General features: G+C 35.0%; 2 protein-coding genes across 2 annotated transcripts in view; one reads left to right on the top strand and one right to left on the bottom strand.

Annotated features, from left to right (window-relative positions):
• Positions 1-134: 134 nt before the first annotated feature.
• LOC120623595 (heat shock protein 75 kDa, mitochondrial) lies at positions 135-9,949 on the bottom strand. Its single transcript, XM_039889640.1, has 13 exons — positions 9,676-9,949; positions 9,453-9,601; positions 9,127-9,288; positions 8,359-8,594; positions 7,404-7,513; positions 6,652-6,725; positions 5,279-5,555; positions 4,325-4,394; positions 3,001-3,148; positions 2,694-2,821; positions 1,946-2,133; positions 1,021-1,252; positions 135-359 (listed from the first exon to the last, which is right to left on the bottom strand). Exons 1-13 carry the CDS (start codon positions 9,791-9,793, stop codon positions 185-187), a joined length of 2,067 nt encoding a protein of 688 aa, XP_039745574.1. The 5' UTR covers positions 9,794-9,949; the 3' UTR covers positions 135-184.
• Positions 9,950-10,892: 943 nt separating this feature from the next.
• LOC120623594 (neurogenic protein mastermind-like) overlaps positions 10,893-27,031 on the top strand; it is a 47,062-nt gene continuing 30,923 nt past the window's right edge. The window contains exons 1-2 of the mRNA XM_039889639.1: positions 10,893-11,624; positions 22,759-22,975. Coding sequence (XP_039745573.1) covers positions 11,560-11,624; positions 22,759-22,975 — 282 coding nt within the window. The 5' untranslated portion in view covers positions 10,893-11,559. The remainder of the gene's footprint in view (positions 11,625-22,758; positions 22,976-27,031) is intronic.

The following is a 27,031-nucleotide window of genomic DNA, read 5'->3' as shown; positions in this document are numbered from 1 at the left end:
TATTTAGTAAATATTATACGCAAAATGGCACGTGACATTTATTCAGAACGCCTTCCCAATTCGAAATCTGATATCACTCACGTACTCACCTCCGTTTTATTTTACTTAAGCTTAATAAAAAAATAATGCTACCAAAGAAATATAATATTGTTTAATTAGTTTTAATTTTTTTCGACTAGATATTTTAATGTTTTTCCAAGGCTTTCACCAATAGATCATTTATATTCGTTATTAAATTTCTGGCATCCATTAGCAAGCCAGCGGTTACCATCGCGTTGGAAAACAACTGTTGTGCCACCATGTTTGCTAGTTCTTTATCACTGCTTGTTAGTTTATGTAGTTTTTTGATAATGGGGTGCCTGTAAACAACAAATGAAATATAACTAAATTGAAGTTTACTAAATCAAAAATACTTAAGTTTGAATGAAAGTAATAATAACGACTTATTCAATTATACGTAAGCGTACGTTAAGCGTTATTTAGTCATTTCTTATTGTGAAAAGACAAGCCAGATATATGTCATGTTCGACTGCCAATTCAGTTTATGAGAATAATGAATAATCTTATAAGTACTATAATCATAGTAAAACTTTTAAATTAAAGTAGACGAATGAAATAAATATTTATCATTTTACGTTGTTTATAAAATGTTTTTTCTTGGATGGGATAACACATATTATTTTAAACTGCATTTAAAATACCCCACCAGGGCTTACATACCGCAGTTTGTGTTTTTGTAATGCATTTTAAAATGATATTTTTGAAGTGAATATTATTATTAATTATTCATTTATTTGAAGGTCGTTTCGACCCTGCTTTCTGAGTCCAAGGCTGTGGGTTCCATTCCCACAACTGGAATTTTTTGTGTGATGAATATGAGCGCTTTTCAGTGTCTGGATGTTCATATGTATATTAATCATAAACCAAACAATTGTTATCTTAGTACCCATAACCCAAGCTACGGTTAATTTGGGGCTACATGGCGATGCGTGTGTTGTCGTGATTTATTTTGGCCCTTACTTTGGGTTTATCTCCAATTGGGGTCGCAACAAAGCAAATCTATTTTCGTCACTAAGGCTCTGTGCTTGAGTTCTAATAAAGTGGCGGGCAGCAGCCATTTCCGGAACGATTATCACACAGGGATGTGAATCTAACTTCTGCGTAGTTCTTACTTCGAACACTTTGCCCGACAAATTGGATTTTAGGAATGAAACCAATTCATTTACTTGTCCTTGTTGCAAATCGTCGCTTCCTGCAAAATTTAAAAATATATAAAAAAAAACATCATCGGTACAATTGATGGATTTTTTGCTTAAAATATAAACTCTTATTATAATCAATGCGCTGAAAGAATGCTTCCCTGGCGCCTCTGTTACTTCATCATCCTACTAATATTATAAATGTAAATGTGTGGAAGTTTATTACTCAATCACGCAAAAACGGCTAAGCGGATTTGAATGAAATTTGGCATACATGTAGCACTTCACATGGAAAAGAACATAGGTTACCATTTATCCCGGGAAATATGAGAGTTCCCGTGGGAATAAAAAACCTTAATCTACGCGAAAGAAGTCGCGGGTATCAACTAGTTTTCTCAATTATTTAACAACTCAATCTCGCTCTATCAAAATTTTTCAACAGCCGAACTATAATATCTTAGTAACATTACACCTCTGTGTCCTTCGCTGACTATTTAACGCATAAATGGGACATGCTTGCATGTGAAAATCAACCAAACGCGGTTCGTATTAAGATATTAATTGTGTATAACTCGCTTTCTGGGTTTCTCTTTCTTTCTTCTTAACAGGTTTGTCTACTTGTTCACATTACGAAATGCCCTAACGTGACCTTGAAATTAAACTTTACTACATAAAATGGTCCCCTAAGAAGTTTCGCTTCATAAATCGTGATTATAGTTGTATTTTTTCCAGTTATATCAACTTACCAATAATAGATTCGCTGGAATCCGTAGGATCTTTTTGCATATCATTCTCAACCGATACCAGGGACCTGCCTCCAAACTCCTTCAATTCCAATAAGACCAGCTCGTCGTACATTTCATAACAAAACAAGACTTCAACGTCGCGTTTCTTCAGAGATTCATAGTAAGGTGATGACTGTGCTAACTCTCGACTGAAATTTAAGTTTATTTGTGGATAGGCGGAATATAAAATGACATGTAAGCTTTACTTAATTAAACATATATTATCACAATGTTTAGATAGTTTATATATATTTAAATTTTATTTATATTATGTGTGTGTGTGTGTGTGTGTGTTAGGGTGTAACTTATATTTGATGTTACCACCTGAACTAACAATAAAACATCTGAAAGAAATAAATATTTATTCATATTATCATATATAATTTGATGCAAGTTCGTTGTTAATTAAAATTTTTTATTGCAGGTAAGTGGTATACTTGTACCACTTACCTATGATAATATAATTCATCTGATTATTTTTAACTTGTGCACCAACCAAATAACAAGACTACAATTTGTTCTCATTGTGCTTAGCGGTCGCCTGATAAAGGTCACGACTTGTCCTAAGGCCGCCTTTACATCCTTTATTAGTTTGTTTAAGTACGTTCATTTTTCGTGGTGTGTATAAAATTGAGTTGTATTATTGTTGTAATGTTATTAATATTATTATTATTATTCAAATATAGTTTACTAAAACACGTAACATTACCTAGGAGCTGCCAAATAATATATATTTTTTTGATCGTTAGTCTGTCGTGCATTGTAATCGGCTAAAGAAGTTTTAACGCCGTTCTCTAACTTTGAAGATTCGAAACGTAACAGTTTACCGATTTCTTCCTGCAATAAATATACTATTTGAGTTGTTTTACACCATTTATAGCAAGTACATTAAAAACAAATATTAGCAATTGCTGGACGAGTAGAGTTTAATTGATTTAAACAATGATAATACAATGAAATTCAAGATAGAAAAATACATTGTTCTTTTAACTTTTAGAAGCTATAATAGAATATACCTTTTCTAGGGAATTTTGATTGGTAACAATTCCTTCTTTAAAGAACAAAGAATATTCCTTGTAGAATGCATCATATCCAACCGGATCTTTGTTTGCCGTATCAACCATAAACTTTAGGAACCGGTTAGTCAATACAGTACGTAATTTTCTGCAAAATAAAATATTGATGCATTATAAATTGGTGATAAATACTATAAGTAAACTTAATAATCTATTAAGTTAGGTTTCGGAGTATCGCTACGTGATCAAATAAAAATTAGGAGACCCTAATAACCAAACTAAAAACCGATATAGCTCACTAGCCGAGCTATAACGATCATGCCTAAATGAAGTATTAATATATACTCGTATTATATTCATCAGCGCTCTCCCCTTCGCATGAACAAGTTTATTGTACATTAACAGAACATGAAATAACCAATTTAAAATTAATTACTTATTTCAGGTATCTACTAAGGTAACTAAATTACAGTTTGCCATTTCAGGCGTGCAATACTATTTAAGCAGTGAACTTATAAATAGTTACATATTAAAAAATTAAAAATAAAATCGTATTAAAGCATAAGTAATATTTTAACTAAAACAAAAATTATGATTATCATATTCAAAATTTATTTTTATTTTTATTTTTAAATGCTTTACTTAATATTTTTTATTTATTTATTCATAGCCAACATTACATTTACTGAATAATAACACTTATTCTTAAAATTAATTATTTATTGACTATAATACGAACGTACGTACGTATGCATATATTATTACTTAGTTTAGGCATCAGTGATCAAACCTACTGTAAATGTGTTCATTTTTATGAAACAATAGTTTTTATTTTTATTTTATAATGTTATAGCAGCAACTTCTTACTGGCTACGCAGGGTTTAGGACGTAGAACAGGTTAGCCGGGGTCGGGTGACACTGCAAAAAAAAAAAGTCCACCACGCTGGCCCAGTGTCGGTGGACTGCACACGCCTGTCAGAACATTACGGATAAGGTTTCCTCACGATGTTTTTCCTCACGATGTTTTTCCTTCACCGTTGAAGCTAGTGATATTTTAATTACTTAACGCCCATAATTTAGAAAAGTTAGAGGTGCATGCTGGGATTCGAACTCGGCATCCCGAAAGCGAAGCAAAAGTCCTAACCACTGAGCTATCACCGCTGCCACAAAAATGTAAATAAAATAAAATACCTATACCCCTCAGACCTCCTGCGCTTGTGTTCATGAACTTGAAGAAACAATAGATACCTTGATAGACTGGGCTTATTTTGATTTTATATTATAGCGCATTTTAATAAAAAAGTACCATGAATCATATACTTACGCAATCAATGCACTATTTTGTAGTAATTCCCTGCTAAGATTAAGTGGAATGTCTTCAGAATCAACAACACCTAGAACAGAGGATGCATGTCTTATAACATATAATTATACTTAAATAACTAGATATTTCTAGCTTTGTCATCTGTGGTATATACGGTTACTAAAGCCCCGCGAGAACTTTTTATTTCACTTAAATATCTAAAAAGTACGTACATAGGATACTTTTTATATTGGAAAAGCACCAGGAAAATTTTGAAATAACATATACTTCACAGATGAAATTTTACATAGAAACATAAAATCCTGGGGATGGACATAGGATGCTATTTTTAAAGGGAAAGCCCGGGATTTCGCTTATCGCTATATATTACCGTAATAGCGTTTATATTTCCGGGAATATAAACGATCAAGGTCAAAGTCGCGTGCAACAACTAATTTATAATTTTAGTATGGACAGATTAAATTGCCGAACTTATTAGCATCCATAGATTTTATACAGTATATAGTAAACATTTACTAAAATTAAGCTAGTAAAACTGCCTGGTAATGAAATAATAAAGCATTAAGTTATAACACATCACACACATATCATCATCATTTTCATCAACATCATCATCATCAGCGTCATCATCATCGTCATTGTCATCATCATCATCATCAACCAATTGCCGGCCAATGAATAGGATTTAGTACATAGTTCACCACGCTGGCGAAGTGCGGGTTGATAGACTTCACACACCTTTGAAAACGTTATAGAGAACTCTCAGGCCTGCAGATTTGAACACGATGCTTTTCTTCACAACGTTTAAGCAAAAAATATCCTTAAAATTCTAAAATTAAAAACGCACTTAACTCCGAAATGGTAAAAGGTGTGCCGGGCTAGGCTATCACCACCTACCACTTTTATTAAAAATAAGTGAAAATATAATGTATTATAAAAAATAGTAGAACTAACCTTTAACAAATCTCAACCACTTGGGCAAGATATTTTCAGCTTTGCTCTTGATGAGAATTTTCCTGGAATACAACGCAACGCCAACATCTGAATCTCTTGATAATTCAAACAGCCCCGGCTTCCCTTCAGGCACATACAGAATGGATCTGATACTCAATGGTGCGTCTGTTTTGTAATGGAGGGTGAAACGTGGTTTGTCATAGGAATTGCTTATAAACCTGTAGAACTCTATATGTTGCTCTTGGGTGACCTCCTTTGACTCCATTAACCACAATGGCTAGAAGAAAATATTATGAAGTTTAATATCAGTTGCGTGCACTTCATACATGCGCAAAAGCACTGCATACCCATATTTTTTTGGAGAGGAATTTTACCATTACCATGCCAAGCACTTGCTTTATGCATACCCTGGTCAAAAACCCAACGCCACAGTTAAAATGTTGTTCAAATGTCGGTGCTGATTCCAAATTTTTTAATGTATACTGGAGCCTAATATAAGGTAAGGTTTTGTCTTTCGGAGTTACCGGGTTCGATTCCCGGCACGCACCGCTAACTTTTCAAAGTTATGTCCGGTTCTGCAATTAACAAAATTATAGCTTGCTTCAACAGTGACGGAAACCATCGTGAGATACCTGCATGCCTGAGAGTTCTCCATAATGTTGTCAAGGGTCGGAAAGTCTACCAATTGGCCAGCGTGGTGGACAACGGCCTTAATCCTTAGTAGCCTAGTAGCTGGTTATAAGTTGATGATAATGACTGGAAGATTAATTAACTTGATATCTTATGGATGAGACCGTTTGCTTCCTTGTTTCTAATATGAACCTAAAGATCTAGAATGTAATTCTTGCTTCCGTTTTCATCAACCTTCTATAACACTAGTGGCTTCAAGTCGAGTGAATGAGCTTCTAGACAACAATGCTGCATAACCATTTGCTAGCTGTTAAGTGCAAAGAAGTCAGTGTATGGTAGCACAGAGAGGGAAAGAGGAGGCAGGGACAGCAATTTGATAGATGAGAAGATACAATTGAAGCTATAGCAGAGAAAACCTGGACCAGACAAGCAATAAATAAAGAAGACTGGAGAGGATTTGAGGAGACCTTTGCCAAAGGGCATGCAGATTAGTTAAAAAAAAATTATGAAATATTGTATAGAAATAAAAATAACTTGTGTAATCTGATACTGGCTTAATAAATAAATAAAAAAGGAATAATCTATAATATTCGTATATAATTAATTCTTGGTGAGAGAACCAATGGTTTGCTGTATGATCACAGCTGATCAGAATCAACTGTCATCATCAAGAGAATAAAATGCATAACAGGCGGGTTTTATATGCTTAATTGGTTTAGTTATGTTAAATTAAATATACACACCTTAATTGAGTTTATTTGTTCACTATTTAATAGTATGGGACTGCCAATGAAATTGCTATATTTCATTATTATATCTGTAACAAAAAAATATAATAATTTATAATCATAAATAATGTATTTATAATTCAAAACCAGCTGTAAGTACAAGTTGGAGTTGCACATTATGGTAATTCATATAAATAATAAATAAATATACTTCGACAATACACACATCACCATCTCCCAAAGTAAGCGTAGCTTGTGTTATGGGTATTAAGATTACTGATGAATAATTTTATGAATAATATACATAAATAGGTATAATATAAAGATAAACACCCACTGAAAAACATTCATGTTCACCACACAAACTTTGTCCAGTTGTGTGAATTTTTGTTTCTGAATGTGGGAACTCACGGGCTCGGGCCGTTAGTTCGATTCCCAAAAATTCCCAAAGCAGGCTCGCTGCCCACTGCGCCAATCGGCCGACAACAACGAGAAATATAAAAACTACATGTATGAGTATGAAGATTGGTTAAAAAACAACAGAAATGGCACTGTTCTTATTCAGCACCCTATTATAAGTTTTTTTTATTTTCATTATTTTTAGAAATACACATTCTGTCAAAATTTCAATTCTATCTATTATGGTTCATGAGATACAAGACAAGACAGAGAGAGGGACCACAAACAAATCATAGTAATAGGGGTCCTATTGGCTCCCTTTGGGTACAAAACCCTAAAATTATAAAATGTAGTATTGCAAAACTTACTTTTAACTGTAGCATCATCTGAAAACTCTCTACAGTCTGTCTTCAAATACACAACGATTTTTGTACCAATTGGTACTCCATCAACTTCTTGAATTTCATAAGTCCCAGACCTACAATCAAATAAATCAATAACATCTGTTAAACATCAGGGCACAGCTATTAGTGAATAAACCGGTTCCAACTGCTTTTATTCTGTCAATAAAGAAATATTGTACCCATACTTAATAATCAGGCTGTATGAAAGTGTAAGATGAGGTCTGTGCCCATCAGTGGGACATAATGTAATTTAACAGCCTATTATAAAGCTTAGACCAGGGACCTCTACATTGCAGCAACTAGTGCTGAGGGAAATGCTAGTTCATTACATGGCCTTTATCATCATTACGGAGAACTATCAAGTATGCAGGTTTCCTCATGTTGTTTTTCTTCACAGTTATAGCAAGTGAAATATAATTGCTTAGCTTAAAAACATAACTCTGACCTACTAGAGCTGCATGCAATCAAAATCGCTCTTATAGGTAGGCTGAAGTCTTGACTATTAGGCTATCCACTAGTGAAGTATATTTATTAAAACAACACAGCTAATACCCCTATATACAGATTGGATAAAAATTATATGGGCAAAACAGATGTAAAATTGTCTTGAGCAGTGTTATACGCCATCGGTTGCCTGGAAAAGATAGCTATGTAGCAATAAGGCCCTAATTGTATACATCGTGTAAACTATTTTTCTATAATATTTCCTGTATTTGTTTCATTCATTCATTCATAAAATCATAACAAATGCTGATGCTGGGTTAGCTTAGCGTAATTACTACTGCCATGCTTATTTCTGCCGCAAAGCAGTATTAAGATGTGTTCCTGGCATGCCCTGCAAAGTGTACTCTAGTCTATAAGCCATGGTTACCCTTACACTTACCATTAGGGCAATAAATATAAAATAAAAACAACAAACCCATCAGAGCTCCATTTATATCCAGGGGAACCAGCTACACTGCTTCTTGTGAACACTTCTATTTTATCCGCTACCATGAATGCTGAATAAAAACCAACTCCAAATTGCCCAATGATAGAACTAGCCTGTTCAGCTCCCTGCTTCTTTATTTCTTCTATGAATGATTTTGAACCTGATCTAGCAATTGTGCCCAAGTTTGAAACCAATTCTTCTTTAGTCATACCTATGCCTGAATCCTGTTAGTAATATAACAAGAATATATAGTTTATATTTTGTTCTTATATGACATAAAAACCACATCTGTTTGGATATATGTGTTTGAAGTATGTTTTAAAAATAGCAAAAACACATGTGTCAAAAGATAAAATTAAATAAAATGAAAAGAGACATTTTTTTATGTATCTTCATATTTTCAATTTAAAAAAAAGGGATATATTTTTTGTAAATATTTTAGGACAGGTTAGTACAAATGAAGGTTACAATTTTAAACTGTTTAATGTGGATTCTTACATACATTTTGTTCTTAGTACTTAATTTGTTGGTGGGATATGACAGCCAAATATTAATAAAAAATGCCAAATTTCAATTCAGTTTATATAACTTCCATACTTCATAACAGTTAAGCCCACTACCATCTTAGACTGCATCATAAGTAAAGCTGGAATAGATGGTAATGGCCCTCAGCCATGATGAAAAGAAGACATGTATTTCTTTAGTAATTAACTGTTTACGGTTTCATACAAATTAATTTCTATAATGGATAATTACCTCAAAGGTGAGTGTCCTATTTTGTTTATCAGTTGTTAATTTTATTTCCAGGGCTCTGTCCATGTTCTCCAGTTTTTGTGATTCTGGTGTAGCACTTACACTTAAATAACGAAACTTCTCTAAAGCATCACTTGCATTTGATATAAGCTCTCTGATAAATACCTGAAATATTATTCCATTTAAGTGACTGGATTTATCATAGGTAATAATTAATTCTGTGGGTCTAAGCTCTTTTTATCTTTCCATTGAGGAGAGAGCGTGTTTTCAGCTATTGGACATTGATAAGGCTAATGACGATTATTTATCATATTTTTAGTTTTACTGACCTCCTTATCTGAATACAAAGATCTAGCAACAATGTCGAGGAGCATTCTTGTTTCTGCTTGAAACTCTTTTCGCTCAGTGTTTCCTTTTGTTGTTTCTGCCGGCTGTTGATGGGACACTGTACTGTACTTTGAAGTTACTAAAGGTTTCCCTGTAATTTTAGGAATAATATTAACAAGTTCTAGTGTAGAGTTTAAGCATCTGTATAAATGATTTTAAACGAACCACTGTATCCATTTGCTGCAATAGTTAAACATTTTATTGGTTTAGATTTATTTATTGAATGATAAAGTAACCTAGAAAGAAAAACCGACGACCCCAGCCTAGCTCTAAGTGCTGACATAATAACTTTTATAATATATCTTTTGTACTTGAATCTAATAATTTTGCATTTAAATCAGATATTTAACCACAGTTACTTGATGTTAAAGATAATTTTATTTTCACAAGCACTCTCAGATAAGTTTTTTTTTGACAGTTGATATAAGTCACCACAGATCAGTCAATAAATATTAATCACTATAAGTGACAACTGACATTCAAAATAAGGAAGACCTTCATAAACCATTAATGTTTAATAATAGTTTCCAGGAATATTACCACAATGAAAAATTTAGTTTAGATTGATTGTATTTTTTTCTTAATTGGGATTTTACAATGTGTAATTTGACAGAAACAAAGAGATAACAACAACTCATATTTTTCACTGACTAAAAAATACAGGACCTAATACAACAGACTACGAGCACCCATTAAAGTAATGCTCAATACACAACCGCTTGCAATCACGACGTGAGTCCTAGCGCATCGATATTCCGGGGGGCTGTCGATATTCAAGAGTTCAATAAAGCAATGCGGTCAGAGTTATTTAATTTTAATAAAAGTAAAAATAGCAGTACTTAATAGTAAATAGGTAATATAAATTATAATCGACTGCATCCATTTTGGTTTCCATTTCCAAATTTCAACAGAAATAGCGCACGCTACCCCGTAATGCAGAGTTGCCGAAAAAAAAACGAGAAGAAGATAACCGGAGAGACTCTTTACAATTCCTTATAAAGTTGTCTCCACTTTATTAGGAATTGTAAAGAGTCTTACCGGTCAGGTTTACCTGAATTAGAATCAAAATGAGAACAGACATAGTGCAAGTGTCAAATTAGTTGTGAGTACACGTGAAACATCCATTATTTTTTTTAACTGAGTTTAATATCACTGAAACTTAGTTCTGCAACCAATAACTCGTATTAATCAAGATATACATTGTTTCACCAAGCAAGCATTAATTTGTTTTTAACTGGATATGGCCCTTCGCGGGTAGTTCGCGGCTTCGAACGCGAGTGTGGATCGGGCATAACAACTTGTTCACGGTAAATGTTTGTATCCTCATTGCAACGTTCATTTATACTGAAAGCAAGCAAGCGTCGCCACTCGCCGTCACCGTCAGTCTGCACTCCGCAGTCAGTTGATGTTTGAGAACTTGATACAAAGTGTCGTGTGTATTGTAGTTGTAGAAATTATGAAAACAGAACTTTTATGTTGTTTTTAAATTGTACAAATAATTATCCGAACATTTTACAAATATATTACTTCTTATATCCTCCATTTTACCAAATTCATGATATTGTTTGGTAAATTATCCAAATATAAGATATTGTTCCTGCGAATGATTGTGCTGTGACTTCATAACTTGTTCTGTATCAAAACATTTGATTTTAGGCAGTGTATCTATAATTTAAGACGGTTATTGCGTGTACCGATGAACAATTCATAGACATTTCTGGTTTACGAGTTAGAAAAGTGAAATTATTCAAGTAGTTTGTAGATATTCAGAGGCAATATGAAAAATGTGCTCAAAGAGTTCAGGACGAACTGTAACTGTTTTTTATTAGTGTTATCGCAGTTGCGGTGTAGTACTTGAGAACTGGGGTGAACTATACTGAAAGACAATGGGATTATGGTGTTGTACTTGAAAACTGTGTGGCTGGGTTGTTGAGTGAGAATGAGGGAGCAAAGGTGAAGAGGCAAGGAATCACCGTGGAGCACCTGGTTGGAGGCGGCGGCGCGGGCGGCTTGCTGCCCGGCGCCTCGCCTGCCCAACATCCGCCTAATATGCTGCAGCCCATGGAAGAAATGAACCTTCCTCCTAAACGACAAGCTGTTGTTGACCGACTAAGGTAACTCATCTTCTTGTTGTTGGTAATCTTAATACGTTTGTAATCATCTTAACTGATAGACTTCTACATTCCTGCATACAAGACACTATTTGTATAGGCAAATTTGATACATAATGAAATAACTTGTGTGCCTGTGAGTTCTCGATAATGTTTTCAAGGCTGTGCGAAAGTCCACCAACTCTCATTGGGCCAGTGTGGTGGACTACAGCTTAAACACTTTGTACTGAAAGGAGACCCATTACAATTATGTAGTGGATTGATAATGAAATTGTTAGATACCTACCAATCATTTTACGAGAATGAACATAATTGATTACATTTTGATGTAAAATCAGTCCTTGCAATATTTGCAATGTAGATATTATTTATAACAAGATTTTTGACAATTGCTCTATTGTTTCCTATCCATAACTCAATTTGCTATGTGTTTAAATTTATATGAAAAAACACTTTATTGCTATTCCTGAAAGAGACTTTTGGGAGAGTTGCATTGTTGGAATAGGTTACGGTGTTCACTAAAGTAACTTAGAAATTCCAACTTCCTAACTAAAATTGTTAATGCGAAAGTGTGTTTGTTTGTCCTACCTTCCCACCCTAACTAAGCAACCAGTCAACTTAATTTTTAGAACAGAGTTATTTTGAGGGGCAGTGAGTAACACAAGCTTATGTATGGGATACATGAGAAACTGAATTAAAATTATTTCATTCAAATAAACTTTACAATCAAATATATATTAAAATGCTTATGAAAATTACGCTATATATTTAAGAATAGGCTAGATAAAACGGGATAGTGAAATAATTTCAGCATCGGCCGTACCAGGACCGTTTTTCCGATTGCCAGAGAGATGCGGTTCAAACCCACCGTTTCTGATTTTTTTATTGTGCGTATAAAAAAATGACCCCTGCAACGTTTTATACCCTTAATATCCTGGAGGGTAATTATTCTACTGGCACTGGTTTAGAATAATGTTTCTAGTAAGAAATAACCATCGGAAATAACGAATAATAAATTTCATTATGTAGGTAGGTAGCTTAACTAAAATAAAACTATTGTCATTTTCATAATAAATAATTAGATTCATAGTGGCGGTTTTACTGTTTCTACCTGAGGTTTGCCACTCTAAAGTCAGACCTTCCGATCAGCAGCATCCACAGGTACCGTTATGTGAATGCGCCTCATGTGAAACTACTATTGAGTGCCAAGTGTGAGATTTTCTACTTTGTTGATCGCGTGAAAGTAAATTAGGATTTATATACTATTTAAGGAGCGCCATCTAGTTAAAATACCGGAAACCGTTCTTTCACTAGATGGCGTTTTTTCGTTACAAAATACATCGTAGTTAACTTTAACGTGATCCAATAAGTAATCGTAAGTAGATAATAACTAGTCAAATTTTACTACGGTAGACCTACTTCAGAGCGGCTGACATAATATTTCGAAAATTATATTTCACGTAACATTACGTGCTATTTAATATTCACAAATTTGTTTGATTCAAAATAACTGAGTAGGTACCTAAGTAGTTATTAGGCAAATAAATAACATTATGTACCTCGGTATAATTTCATTGCAACAATGATTTTTATATTTTCATTGTTAACACAAGAATAACAATGAAACTCCACGAGTCCTGATAAGATATGCACATAATTTTAGTCATTCGTATGGTAAATTACGTCGATGCAAGCGCTAACGGTACAGAACGGTCAATCGGTAATGCATGGCTCCTATAGGCTCTTACTATATCTAGTAATCTTTTGGCATCCCTACATAACAACAAATCTAGGATAAACACTTCGATAGATGTTCTTAGGTCTGTATTTCGATAATGCAGCAAATAGCAATAAAAATCGATAACATGAATATTAACTTAGCATATTTTCTTTTAAACGTACGTAACTTTTAGTCAACTGTTTCATAAAAAACAAATCACAGAGAATAATCGAAATAAATAAACAGCCTGCGTACTAGGTATTACTACTACGTAAGAGTCTGCTTCATCTTTACCTAGTACATGCGTCATATAAAGCAGGTTTTTCGATGTTCACGCAACGAATGGCTGAAACGCAATGAAGCTCAACTGAGCGGCCTTAAACAAAGCCCGAAAAATGAAGGAGCATGCAGTTAATCTTTAAAAAAAATGATAGTTCCATAGAATATATTCAAAAGAACGATGGCGTTCTAGAACAAGCTAAGAAAGTAATCAATATAGACTCCAAGATGTTAACACCGACCATCAGGCAAAGGAAAGAAAAGCTTGGATATATGGAATGTAAATGAGGGTCAGAGACAGTGGATCTCATTTGTGAATTGAAGTTGTTGGATTTCCAAAATACTCAAACATAGCAAGCCATGACAAAGACATGGTTAATGATATAACGAGCCTGAAAAGTTGGTGGACCTCTATTCTAGAATCTGTATAATTCGAAGTGCTAAGAGCCAGAGTTGATAAACTCAAGGAGTCCATAATGGAAACGGTGCGACGCGGGCGGGCGGATCGGACATGCGCGGAAAAACCTTTGCTGTATCGCAAAAATCACTACGATTAGTTATTAGAAGCAATTTGGCAGAAAGTGTCAAAAAAACTGTTATGCGAGTTGGACTTGCAGGCACATGGTTCCGTACGAAGGTGCAATATTAAACACTACATATTATTAACATTATTAAGATCGAGCTAAAAAAACGTCGCTTGTATTTATTTACTTTTATTTTAATTTATTACAGATTTTATTCATTATTAAAAATTAGAGCCTGCTGAGAGACGCGGACGGACGAACTGACGAACACTGACTGGTAATAGGGTCCTGTTGGAACCCTAACAACAAAGGTTAATCGCAGATAAGGCTATATTCGAAATAGTTTATTTGCACAGTTTGTTACAAACGATAACTCACAAGTTCAAGTCACGTAAAGACGCTGGCAGTCTATCTGGGCACTGGACAATTTATGCAGTTAATTTAAAAAGAGTTCCAATATATGTGATTATCGAGATTTAATAATTGTAATGAAAATTAAACTTTGGCACAAAATTAATAAAAAATTTAAATTGTAGTAAAATTTTTAAATGCTAGTAAAATTTTCGTTCGTATCCCACAATATTTGAATCTGCCTCTATCTAGCAATCGTCTTCTGAGCGCTTTGCCACTAAGCTATAGTTAGTATTAACTACAGCCGTCGCGCGTCGTCTGCCGTAATCTGTGGGCGCCTATTAATTTAATTTATTTAAAGTTATTCTTTTAAATGCACCATTTGCATTTGATATATGATATTTCCTCCAGTAAAAGTTACAAAATTTGGTATAAAATATATTAAAATTAAGCTAGACGCATAAATACGAATAACTGACCCACAGTGAAGTGCATGGGGTGTTCGTCCAGGGTAGCGAAATTAATATTCAATAGGAGTGATTAAAAATATCTGCTTTGGCAGAGCTTATATCCATGTATTTAGGACGGTATGGTTATTTATTCAACTGCCATACCACCTCATCTTATCTTGTAAAACGCGTTCCTTCTTAAACCAATAAGGTAAAACTTTTACCTTAGTATGTACTATATTCGTCCTCTGTACATCTTACAAGTGAATTACGGTACGAGATGATTTCGATACTCAAAAAGAAACGTTACACGTTGAACGAAAGTAAAACGTTATATTCTCATTCACGATACCTTTTGTTTTCATGTTATGGTGTTATTGTATATTTTCATATGCTGTGTTTACTTTTAAGAAAACATTACACTTAAATAGAATAGTTAAATTTTAAAAACGGTTGTATTAGTGTAAGTGTTTGTAAGTAAACCTAATAAATAAAATAAAATAAAATAAACAATTGAAAAAAATACAAGTACTTCGATAACTTCGATATGTTCTCGAAAACGATACTTAGTGTGTGAGTTGCGTTATCCCGTAGTAAGGGTACTATATTATCATTACTTATTACGATCGAGTGTGAATGGACTGTGGTCAAGGGAAAACCTGTTTAAAAATGTATATAAAGTTTTTATTCCCGTAAAGAGGTTCTACTTACGATTGTTGTTGAAATTATACAGTCTCTACTCTCGCCTATGTCGTCGCGGTGAAAGTCGAATAATGCGAAATGGTTATTAGAACTGGGCCAAATGCATCGAGTGCAGTGGGTGGATACGGAATAAGCAAAATGTTCGAACTATATATATGCATATTGATAAACACAAAGCGTTATTTCATAGGTTACTGCGCGCTGGACAGGCTTTAAAATTCCTACATTAAATAACATCTAGGCTACGTAGGTAGTCAAAATTTTTGGTTATGTTTCTGGTTGACAAAAAAAAAAATTGAAGGATGAAACTGGAACTGCCTCATTGGTATAGACGTTACCTTTTCGACTACGGATCTAAACGTTCTAGCACATATTGATAGTATCTATTAATAGTACTTAGAAATTTGATACAAAGCTCCACTTTGTGTCAAATTTCTAAGTACCAGCGAACAATTTAAGGTATATGTTAACCTAATCATTACATAAAAAAATCACCGTTAACGCTGCTCCAATGCGGGGTTGGTGGGTACCAACCCCGCATTGGAGCAGCGTGGTGAGTGTAAGCTCAGTACTCCTCTCTTCTATGACAAAGAAAGGTCTGTGGCCAGAAGTGAGTCATTAAGCTGTCTTAGTGGAGCCTATTGGTATCCAAATAACCACCTGCTATTTTCCACTGTTAGTATTATTAGAAACCCTATTTTCAACCACAGATATTGACACATTGTCAATGTCGATGGTATATAGTTTTGCCGGCATTCGAAGAAATCGAAAGATTTACAAATCGTTATTTAAATACAATGTATAGTTCTAATATTGTGAACCCATCTTGTGAAGTCAGTAATGTTGGAGTTAATATGATATAGTTTCATTAAGCTCGTCAACAGTATGAAACTGACTATATGATATTATATATCGGTTTGGTGTACGTAACGCTGTGTATGCTTACAAGAAGATAAGGCTATAGAAGCTCCCAAAAAAAATTAAAAATAGGACAGGTGTAAACTACCTGAAGGATTTACCGATACGGTGTGAGTGACATACCGTGACATACAATCGGGGACTTATCGGAGGCGTTGTTTGCTTTGCGACTGCCGGCCGCCAGCCGTGGACGTGGTCAATGAACTAAACAAAAACGAGTGCGGTGTTCCTTTAAGATCGCCAAGCTTCCGAAATCAAACCAAAAGAAAATAATAACTGTGAAAGATTTCACTTAATAATATTACTACCACCAAAGGGAAATGGGTAAGGGAATAAGAGTTTGTATGAAATTAAATTATTATTCCTTAAATTATTAAAGCAAATCACAAGTCAAGAGTCACAAATCACAAAGGTCGAAGTAGAGGAGAAGAGAGGAAGTTGAAAGCAGACCAAGGTGTTAAACTAGGCTATTACCGCTCCTGCGTCTAATGATTTTGTGGTTTTTATTTACCAAGTACCAAAATATTATTTTTCAACTTATGGCCCTTAACGTGCCTTAACTTAACTGCCGAAAGGTTGCCGACCGCTGGTACGCATGTATGTTTACGCATATATTTACGAATATGAGTTGTCTAATATTGTTTCTATGTTGCTTGTGGTGTAAGTGATAAATCGATCATTTACTAAAATATTTAATTAATAAAGACATGCTTGAAGGTACTTCAGGCTTCAGGAACACTGACCAGTATTAGCCTGAACGAAGGGCATCGTACAAACGAATTTAAAACAGACAGATCATTAAAATAGCGCAGTATCAAAAAAAGAGGTTAGTAGTAGTACTTACAAAAGAAACAGGCAACCCTAGAATTTGACAAATATAACTAGCTTCGTTCAATGCATCTGAATCGTCCTTTAATTAAACTTGAAACAAACGATAAGACTATATCGAGGACTGTACGGACGATCTCACTGTAATGATACCAATGAATCGGCAAATAGTGGAACTCAAATTTCAAATTTATACGCCATGCGGCTGTTTTAAGACTTGTACTTTTCTTACATCTGACTGAAAATAGCATTCATAACTGTTTTTTTAGTACGCTACCTAAAATTAGAGGGGGCAGTTATAAAATTATAAAATAGTTTAATAATGATACTTTTGTGTGATCTTTACGAATACCTATTTTTTCATTTTAATAGTATAACCAATCTACTTAGATAACGTAGTAACCTGAATAGAACTTGCTCTGTGGTAAAATCGCATCAGATTATCAGAAAAATGATATCATAGTAAAATAGAACATAGTAAACTAAATAAAGAAAGAAACAGCCCTCTTATAGGCCGAGCCGTTCAGTTGGCGTATCAAAGAAACTGAATTAATACGTAAAAATGATACGGCACACACAGATATAAAAGTGATTTCGTATTTTTTACACTTTATAAAGTTCACGAACTAACTAGTAGAATAGGTGCCTTTTGTTTTTACCTTATTAACGACAAATTTAAATGTTGGTATGTATAATATCTAAGAGAAAGTAGTATAATGAAGTAAACTGGTTGTAGTTGGTAACATCAGCCGTAATCAACTTCCCCGGATAAAGTCGCGAGGTGGGGTACACCGATAGCGATATCGTCGCACTTGTAGGGAAAGCGTTTGTAAAACATTCTTGCTCTTCATTATTCGATATCTCGCATGTTAGAATAACCTAAAGTAGGAATCTGAGTATGTTAACATAAACAAATAATCAATTAAATATCGCTAATATCCGAATTAAATATCGCTTTTTAAGCTAGCTTAGCTCATATTAGCTCATAAAGGAAAACATTGTGAGGAGAACATCGTGAGGAAAACTGCATGTCTGCATAATGTTTTTAAAGGCGTGTGAAGTCCACCAATCCGCACTTGGCGAGCGTGGTGGACTATGACCTAAACCCTTCTCATTGCGAAAAGAGAAAGGTGTGATGATAAAAAAAAATTTTTTTTTCTACCTTATCTTTGGTTCGATTTTAGAACCGTTGGAATCAGATCAAAGCTGCGTCTAAAAGTGCGTCTCTCGTGTCTCAAGTTTTAAAAATATTTACAGAAAGAATTCAAAGCGAAAAGGTTAAGGGGGAAAGAAAATTGAACTTATTAGAAATTTTACACAGACAAATCGCTGACATCCAAGATGAACAGAGGAGCAACCCTTCTCTTAATCTTCACAGTTGATATAGAAAGTACTACTAAATTCAATCTGTCATCTGAACTTTTTGGATTACATAAATTTTAACATATTATGCTGTTACTCATGTACCAAACCGACTGAAAGTATAAGTTGGTTTAAATTTATTGTTATTAGAAACATTCTCACAAAGAAGTAATCATTAGTAAATAAATGCGATGGTGCGTTCATTTGTCCTAGGTTTTGATGCTCGTCAACAAATCTAACGTGATTTTTGGCATACATTTGGTTGAAAGGACGTGGAATCAAATAGGCATTTAACAAAAAAAACAAACGGTTCTCACGGGATTTGTGAAAAAAAACCTATAATAAACGCGGATGAAGAACGCGGGCAATAGCTAGTATGAAATAACTATTTCCTGTATAACTACATTTTATCGCGTATGCTTATCTAAGGATTAAAAAGGTCATGGTCTTATTCAACTTGGTAGGAGAAAACATAAATTTGTGATACGAATATCTATAATCTGATGTTACTGATTCACATTAAGTAAAATGTTATAAAAAAGGGCCTCCAACGAGTCTAACTTTCTTCATTATCATCATCATCACATCAACCCATTAACGGTCCACTACGAAAATGTGCAGAGGAGGTTAGAAGGGGTGTGAAGAGGAGGTTAGAAGGGGTGTGAGAAGGGGTTAAGGCCGTAGTCAACCACGCTGGCCCAGTGCGAATAGGTGGACTCCATACACCTTTGAGAACATTATGTAAAACTCTCAGGCATGCAGGTTTCCTCACGATGTTTACCTCACCGTTGAAGCAAGTGCTATTTTAATTACTGAAAATGCTATGTGCATTTTAGTAAAGTTAGGGGTGCGTTCTGGGTTCGAATTAGGCCCCCCGAAAGTGAAGTCGAGCTCCTACCCACTGCGCTATTAACTCTTTACTGTCTTAGCGCGGATACTAATCTCAGATAAAACTGTATTGTAACAAAAAATATGTTGTAAAACATATAATCTATAAGTTACTCAGAAACATTGTTATTTGTTAAAAAAAAGATGCACTTTTTATAATAGCAAAGTCGCTTATTCTATATTGAGATAATTATGTTACAGCTAGATTGAATAAAGTGAACATTGAAGTCAAGCGCTGTATGAAAAAGTATAAAAAAAAGGATTTATATCAGAGCAAACAACTTTCGTAAAGCTACTAGCTAAAAAACTAAACATACAAAACGAACGCAAAAGGGTTGTTGGGAATTTGTTTGGCTTCCTCTGCATTCTGCTGGGAAAAGGGTTTAATTGTTACATTTTTAAAACGTGACTTTTCACCCTGAGCACGTAGCCGTAAACACGTTATCAAAGATTTTTTTCGAAGGACAAAAATATTCTAAGCATATTTTTGCCAACCTACCAGTCCACCATGTTCGTTTTATTAAACGTATAAAATTGTTTTCAGTTCATTTAAGCTTTACCGTATTTTGTTAACGTGTAATTAATTCATCGGAATCCTCAGTTCGAGTTAGACTAACGTTCTGGCCAGCCAGCAAGCCTGCGTTCTTGGTAATTGGTAAAACAAAAATCAGTAATACAAAATTTGAGCTTCTATATCGAGTAACCATCGGGCTATTTTACTTTGACGTTATAGTAAGTAGATATAGTAAGTTAGAAACCAACCAAGCCCTGGGGATCAACTACTGGCTTTTGCCCTATTCCACGTTACCCTTCTATGGTTATCAGTTACTGTCCTTCCATAATGATTGGTGAGAGGTGAGACGTCAGCTACTTCACAAAGATTCGGCACTCCCTATTCGGATAACTAATAAATTTTAACTAATAAAATATTCTGATTGTGATTAATGAAATATATAAAATGAGTCGGGTACTAAATGATTAAATCATATTTTTACCGCGTTATTTTCTCATAGTTTCCAGAATAGACTGTTGCTGTACCCACTGCAAAGCATTGGATAGACTATAATAATGGTACTGGATAAGCTCTATACGTGTATTATATGGCTATACTGTTTGAATCGTCGCGTCGTCGTCGAGTGACGTGCTTGCCGACGCGCCGATATAAACTGGTTATGTAATATCTACAAATCAAAAAGATTACCCAACTATGTTCATGATACGGTGAATGACTATGCTATTATTGTTACCGGCAAGCGAAAGTAAAGTACTTACTTAATTGATATAAATAATGCACTTACACAAATTTCATACTAAAAGCAGAATATGTTTTTTTTTTTTATAATTATTCAATGGTATCAATAGCAAAAAAATTAGGACTATGTTGTGACAGAAATATTTTTAAGATTAAGTTTGATATAGTTTTTCATTCGTTTATATTTCCGGTATATGTTATAAAATATGTAGTGTTATGCATCTAATGTTCTATAATTGGTCAAAGGTCTGTAGACTATCGGGTCATCAAATAACTTTGCGGAAGGCGGAAATCTTGTAAACTTTATATATTAGACATTATAGTTTCCTAATCCAGTAACTAATGCAAACAACATTGAACGTTGATTTAAACCACTACGGGATATGTCCCCCAATTGTGTGAACTTTTATATTTTTTTGTGGAGTAGGGTTTTTGCCTCAAGGTTCGAAAAACGCAATTATTAAATATTAAATATTATGATACGCAATTATTTCGAAAAATTAGTTTTTGTCTTTTCAAAGTGTATGTCTCCAATCCAATCAGTCATCTGTTTCTGATCCTTACTTCCTTACTAATATTATGAATGCGATATGTTGAATGTTTGTTATTCCTTCCTAACCTAACCTAACTTAACTAAGTAAGCAGCCAATCGACTTTATTTTTCGCATACAATTAATTGAAACGACGGAGAGTAACATACTACATTTTATCCCACGGGATTTGTAAAAAACCTTAATAAACGAGGACGGAGTACGCGGCTCACAGCTAATACTCAATAATTTACCTCTTACCTAGAATAGAGTAAATAGAGTCATTATAATTTAGCAGTGGGAAGAATGAAGGCAAATTACCTTGAACCCTTCACTGTTTGGTAACAGAGCTGACTGCTGACGAATAATGAAAAGCTTGTTGTGATATTTTTTGTTAACGAAGTGTCCGCATTAACATTTGCTCAAGGTGACCGCCGCGAGTTGCGGCTGACTGAGCATCGACATCGGTTAGCGTATTGTTTGCAGCACCTTCATCTGCCTCATCTAATTCTGAGCCCCTAGTAACTTTTATCGAGTTTACAAAGTTAACTTTAGAGTAAAGTTTTGTCATATTTGCATGGAGTATAAAAATTACGTTTGTACTTCCATAGAAATATGAAATTATAGATTTACGCTTTAATTTATATGTTAGTTTAAATAAAAACTTACATTAAGGCTATTGAAAACCCAGTTATGTTTACTTTGTATTCAAAAACTACAAGAACGATATCAATTCCTTCGCTATTAGAAAATAGAAACCGAGGCCGTCGTTTGTACCTACTTACTAAAAGGTTATGCAAGAGGAATAAAGACTGCGTTCTATGTTAGCTGGGCTGAATTAAGTCACGGGTGAATGTGTTTTAAGAAATTTGGCCAGCGTTGTTGTCTGACAAGTGAGCCGTCCCGGGTTCCATCCTTGGCAAAGGCAATTTTGGAATTTTCTCTGGTCTGGTCTATTACCAGGCCGTGGCTAGTGGCTACCGAAAAAGACGTGCCGCGATTTAGCGTTCTGGTACGACGTCGCTTAGAAACCGATTGGGGATATGGGATTAAGGCTAAGGCGAATAACTGCCATACCCCTGACAGCTTCACTACCATCCATCAAATAAAAAAAAAGAGTCTCTGAGAGCAGACTTTAGGACAGCCAAATGTGCGAGCTGTGCTCCCAGTGTAACTTATCAAGATGAAGTAGTCTGACGTTAATTTGCCAAATATTTTGTCGAGGTTATGTGAAAACTTACACATAGGGTACTGTAGGTTTTTTAACTACAAGATCCATGAAATTAATTGTGTAAAAAAAAACCCTTATTTATCATTGTTTATTTTGTTCGCAGGCGAAGGATAGAAACATACCGAAGACGGCAGTCTGAATGCGTGCCGAGATTCGATCAATCGTTCACTGGGGCTTGCGAGCAACAGAACTTAGAGACGAGCGCCCTTCAGAAGCGGTTTCTAGAAGGCAAAGCCAAGCGGCAGGCGAAGAAGACTGATCGCAAGCCTGACCTTCCATCAATCAGCAGCAATCTGCACAGCAGCGTGCATGTGAGCTGTGTGAGCTATCTTTTTTTGTTTTTTTATTAGTTCTTAGAAAATTTGTTTTAATCCTGTGTTAGTTTGTTTGTCCTTCCAACACGCCTTAACAAAGCAACTTATCAACTTGATTTTTGGCAGAGGTTTAGTTTAAAGGACGGTGAGTAACAAAGGCTACTGTGTATCCCAGAAAAACAAATGACTCCCACGGGTTTCAAAAAGAACCGTAATTAACATTGACGAAGATCGCGGCCAACTAGATAGGCAGCCCGATTCAAAGACTAGCGAAATAAGGACAGCATATCCAGTATATTATTGGTAGAAGATATAAGCAGTGAGTTGAATGTTCTTCCGATTTCACTGGTAGTAAGGTTCGATGGGGGAGTCAAGTTTCCTTGGACTTTTGTCCTCGGATATTTTTGGACTAAATCTTTCTTAAGCGCCGGACCTAAAACCTGCAGTTTGGGTCAATTCAGAAATATATGGTTTCTGAAATGAATTAAATAGGTTTTGTTATTCCTGTTATACTGAAGTTAAATAAATTTAACAGTTAAATAAATATAAGCTTTTATCGTTAGAATAGTACAATTACCGCGTCAAGCCTGAACAAGAAACATATACATTAGTAAGTTATTTTTCGAACTCCCCGACTGACGCTGTGGTAAACGCTTATGAGAAAGAGATCCCGGGCTCTATCTTGTCAGGTGGGAGGCTTCGGCCTTACAAATACGAGCGCCAGGCGATTTAGCTTTCCGGTACGATTCCCTTTAGAAACCGATTGGGGATATGGGATTAATATAGATTAGCCCGCTACTTTCTGATTCAGACTATATTATCACTTACCACAAGTTGAGCCAAGCGCTGGATTGTAGTGGGATAGAGAAAATATAGTGGGAAACTTCATCACATCAACCCACTACCGGCCAAATACAGGGTACGTGTCTCCTCCCACAATAAGAAGGGTTCAGCCCGTAGTCTACCGAGCTGGTCCAGTGGCGATTGGTGGAAAACTCATTAGTTAGTAAATTGGTTAGGGAAACAAAATCGTTTTATAAATACTTAAGGATGACACATATGAAATTGCTAACTCGGGTTATTTAACGCAGCTCATGAATCAAACCTAGTTTATACCACGTAAATAAAAGTCACCAAGTGAGCTATCAAACGGTGCATATAATTTACTTTTAATACCTTAGAAAATTCACTCCTCTCTTACTATAATAATATAAGATACGGCCAACTCTGCGTACTGCCAAAATAATATAATTTATTGGTAACACGGTAACCATAATAACATTTAGCTCATGCGTTCATAAAATTATATACATTTTAGGCCCCAGTGATAGGTAACATAACTGGTCGCGTGGTTCGCTTGAATGTCACCTTGAATACTTGACCTCATGTTTCCTTTAATTTCGTACATACGAGTGTTATACAACTCGCAACATTTTTTTTTTACCTATAACAATGCACGGATAGCACAGACAGGAGACAAAAATCATATCCCCTTACAAGGGATTTACATGTCGTTAGAGCATAGATTCTCCACGCTGCTCCAATGAGAGTTTACGGGCTTGCTTCTCCGATGCAAGGGGAACACGCTTATTTCCTAACTTCAGGCTGATACTGATAATTTCTAAAAAAAATAACCTTACTTTCGGCTCGATCCGGGAATCGAACGTAGTCAATCCATAATCTTTTATGCTAACCACTAAACTGAGTAGGCAGTTTATCTTTACAAAACCTTTAGCTTTACATTATTATTATTTTTGGTTTGATGAGGTCATGAACGATTTAGAAGGATCGTACACTCCCTTCACCTCATTGGCATAGCCTTGCCAGTAGCCAATCCCTAACGCGACGTGCCTTATTGTACCTACACACCGTAGTCCACACGTTACGGTGATCGATTGCATATAACCTTGCTGCTGAAGTTCTCTTGCGATGACGTCGGTTTCACGATGCATGTTCATTGTTGCAATATCCCGTCGAGAGTGTGTTCCTGTTAGATCTAATATGCATATCTAATTATATATTATAATGTATAGCTATATTTTTATGCCGTGTGGTGACGGCAGATCAGTTGTCATAGTACAAGATTTGCTTGCTCGCAATCGAGGAGTATGGTTTTCAGGTATGGAAATACTTGAACATCAAAGAAAAATGGATCTTATGAACATAATTTTAAAGCTCAATTTTGCCTACAATTCATTAGCTCGGACTGACAGAACGTTTGTAAAACAAAAATCAATACAGACATTGCTACTCAAAATTGAGTGGCATTAGGTCAATTTTACTTTGACGATACAGTTTGATATGCCAAAACAACTCCTCTATTGCGAACGAGCATAATTTGTACTAAGGCTACAAAATACAATCGTCACTACTCCCTCCTCTGCCCTCGGGTGTCGTACTAAGGGAATGTAAAGGAGAACTGGTAGCAGCGTTCTATGTGCTACTAATACCATATACAGAATTCAGAATTATAATTTCCAAAATTGAACTGCATCTCTCACTTATAAGACTGCGTCGAAAGACCGACAACACAAAGGAGTAGGTTCTCTAATAAATACGTTATATTTAATTTAATGGACGGGAAAGTTAAGGGTTGGCCACTGTTCAAGTATTGCCCATGTGAAAAAGTGCCTAGAATACGGACTAAAAAGCCAGTTTGCGAAACAAAATAGCCAGTCCACAAAATTGAGAAAATACAGAAACCATGTACAATACTTATATTGAAGCATAGAAAACCGATAGAAATTATTTTACCTATAAAGGTTTACCATAAAATAAGAAAATGGGAGAAAGTTTGTGAGCGAGCAACATTCAGCGGGTGTGTAGTGAGACATACGCGGTGCGTTTTCACTGTTTTTCGACATAATGCCTACATCAATAATAGCTGAATGAGGGTTCTGTATGTTCTTAATTCTGTGAGCCAGCCTTTTTGTCCTCATAATTATTATTGCTGTCGATGGCTGTGCAATCTAGGTTAGATTGATGTATTCCGTTGCTTGCTAACATGAGGATAACTCTCAGGTCAGTTATAATAATTATAAAGTTATTAATATCCGCTCAGATGAAAAGTAATGCAGGTGGGTCTTTGCTATTAGTAATCAGAATAAAATGCCTACCCGTTCTTAATTTATTCTGCACGTGTCGCTCGTTTGATGACAGAGTTGTTAGAAATAGATTAGAATATGCATCGGAATAGTATACATTAATTTCTTTCATAATCAGATACTAAATTTGATTCTATAGGTAATTAAACTAAACGCCAAACTATTGCGAAAATTAAGCTTAATTTGCTATACTCCGAGAAAAGCAGGAGAATCTGTGTGGTGTCATTTATAATTTGACCACAGACCTTCGGCAATGTACCCTCTACGCACGTTTCGCTCCGAAACCGGAGCATCCTCAGGAGATGTTGACTTTACAATGAATAATTGTATACACGCCGTACATTACCGAATCTCTGTTTGGTGTGGAGTATAAGGATTGAACAAATTGTAATTACACCACTCAGTATAGCAAATAAAGCTTAATTTTCATAATATATCATGGATTTCCGCAAAGTAACGCCTGCTTCTGTCCAAATAACGCAAAACAATCTTGGTAATTGGGATGTCTCGTTATTTAAAGATATTAAAATCTTAAAACTATGAATGTAAAAATTACTAGTTATAATTGACGGTGACTGATGGAAAGTGGAAAATCATCGCTTGTAAACAGAGAGACACTGCGCAAGGCATGCAAGGAACATGTTCTATTATTCGTGCTACCATGTAAATATCAACTTGAGGCGAAGATGTTAAGCCTCATATCACATGTGCCTCTGATTACACCGGCAACAACGCCCTTCAGACCGTAACAAAGCATTGCAAAATTCAAAATTCAAAATTCAAAATTCATTTATTTCAAGTAGGCCTAATACAAGCACTTTTGAAACGTCAAGTCTGTCCGTGTGTAGTGACTCTACCACCGGTTCGGAAGGCAGATTCTACCGAGAAGAAGCCGGCAAGAAACTCAGCAGTTGCTCTTTTCCAACATCAAAAATTTACATTTTATATTTTAACATTC

Source organism: Pararge aegeria, chromosome 5, assembly GCF_905163445.1.
Source record: "Pararge aegeria chromosome 5, ilParAegt1.1, whole genome shotgun sequence".
Taxonomy (NCBI): Eukaryota; Metazoa; Arthropoda; class Insecta; order Lepidoptera; family Nymphalidae; genus Pararge; species Pararge aegeria.
Note: the sequence above shows the minus strand (reverse complement) of the source record. Positions and strands in the feature narration are given on the sequence as shown.

Excerpts from the sequence above, each read along its gene's own strand:
- LOC120623595 (XM_039889640.1), bottom strand. The coding sequence starts at position 9,793 with ATGTCAGCACTTAGAGCTAGGCTGGGGTCGTCGGTTTTTCTTTCTAGG. Across the intron at positions 6,726-7,403 it reads AGATGATGCTACAGTTAAAA|ATATAATAATGAAATATAGC; the intron begins GTAAGTTTTGCA and ends TTTTTGTTACAG. Across the intron at positions 4,395-5,278 it reads GTGGTTGAGATTTGTTAAAG|GTGTTGTTGATTCTGAAGAC; the intron begins GTTAGTTCTACT and ends CCTCTGTTCTAG.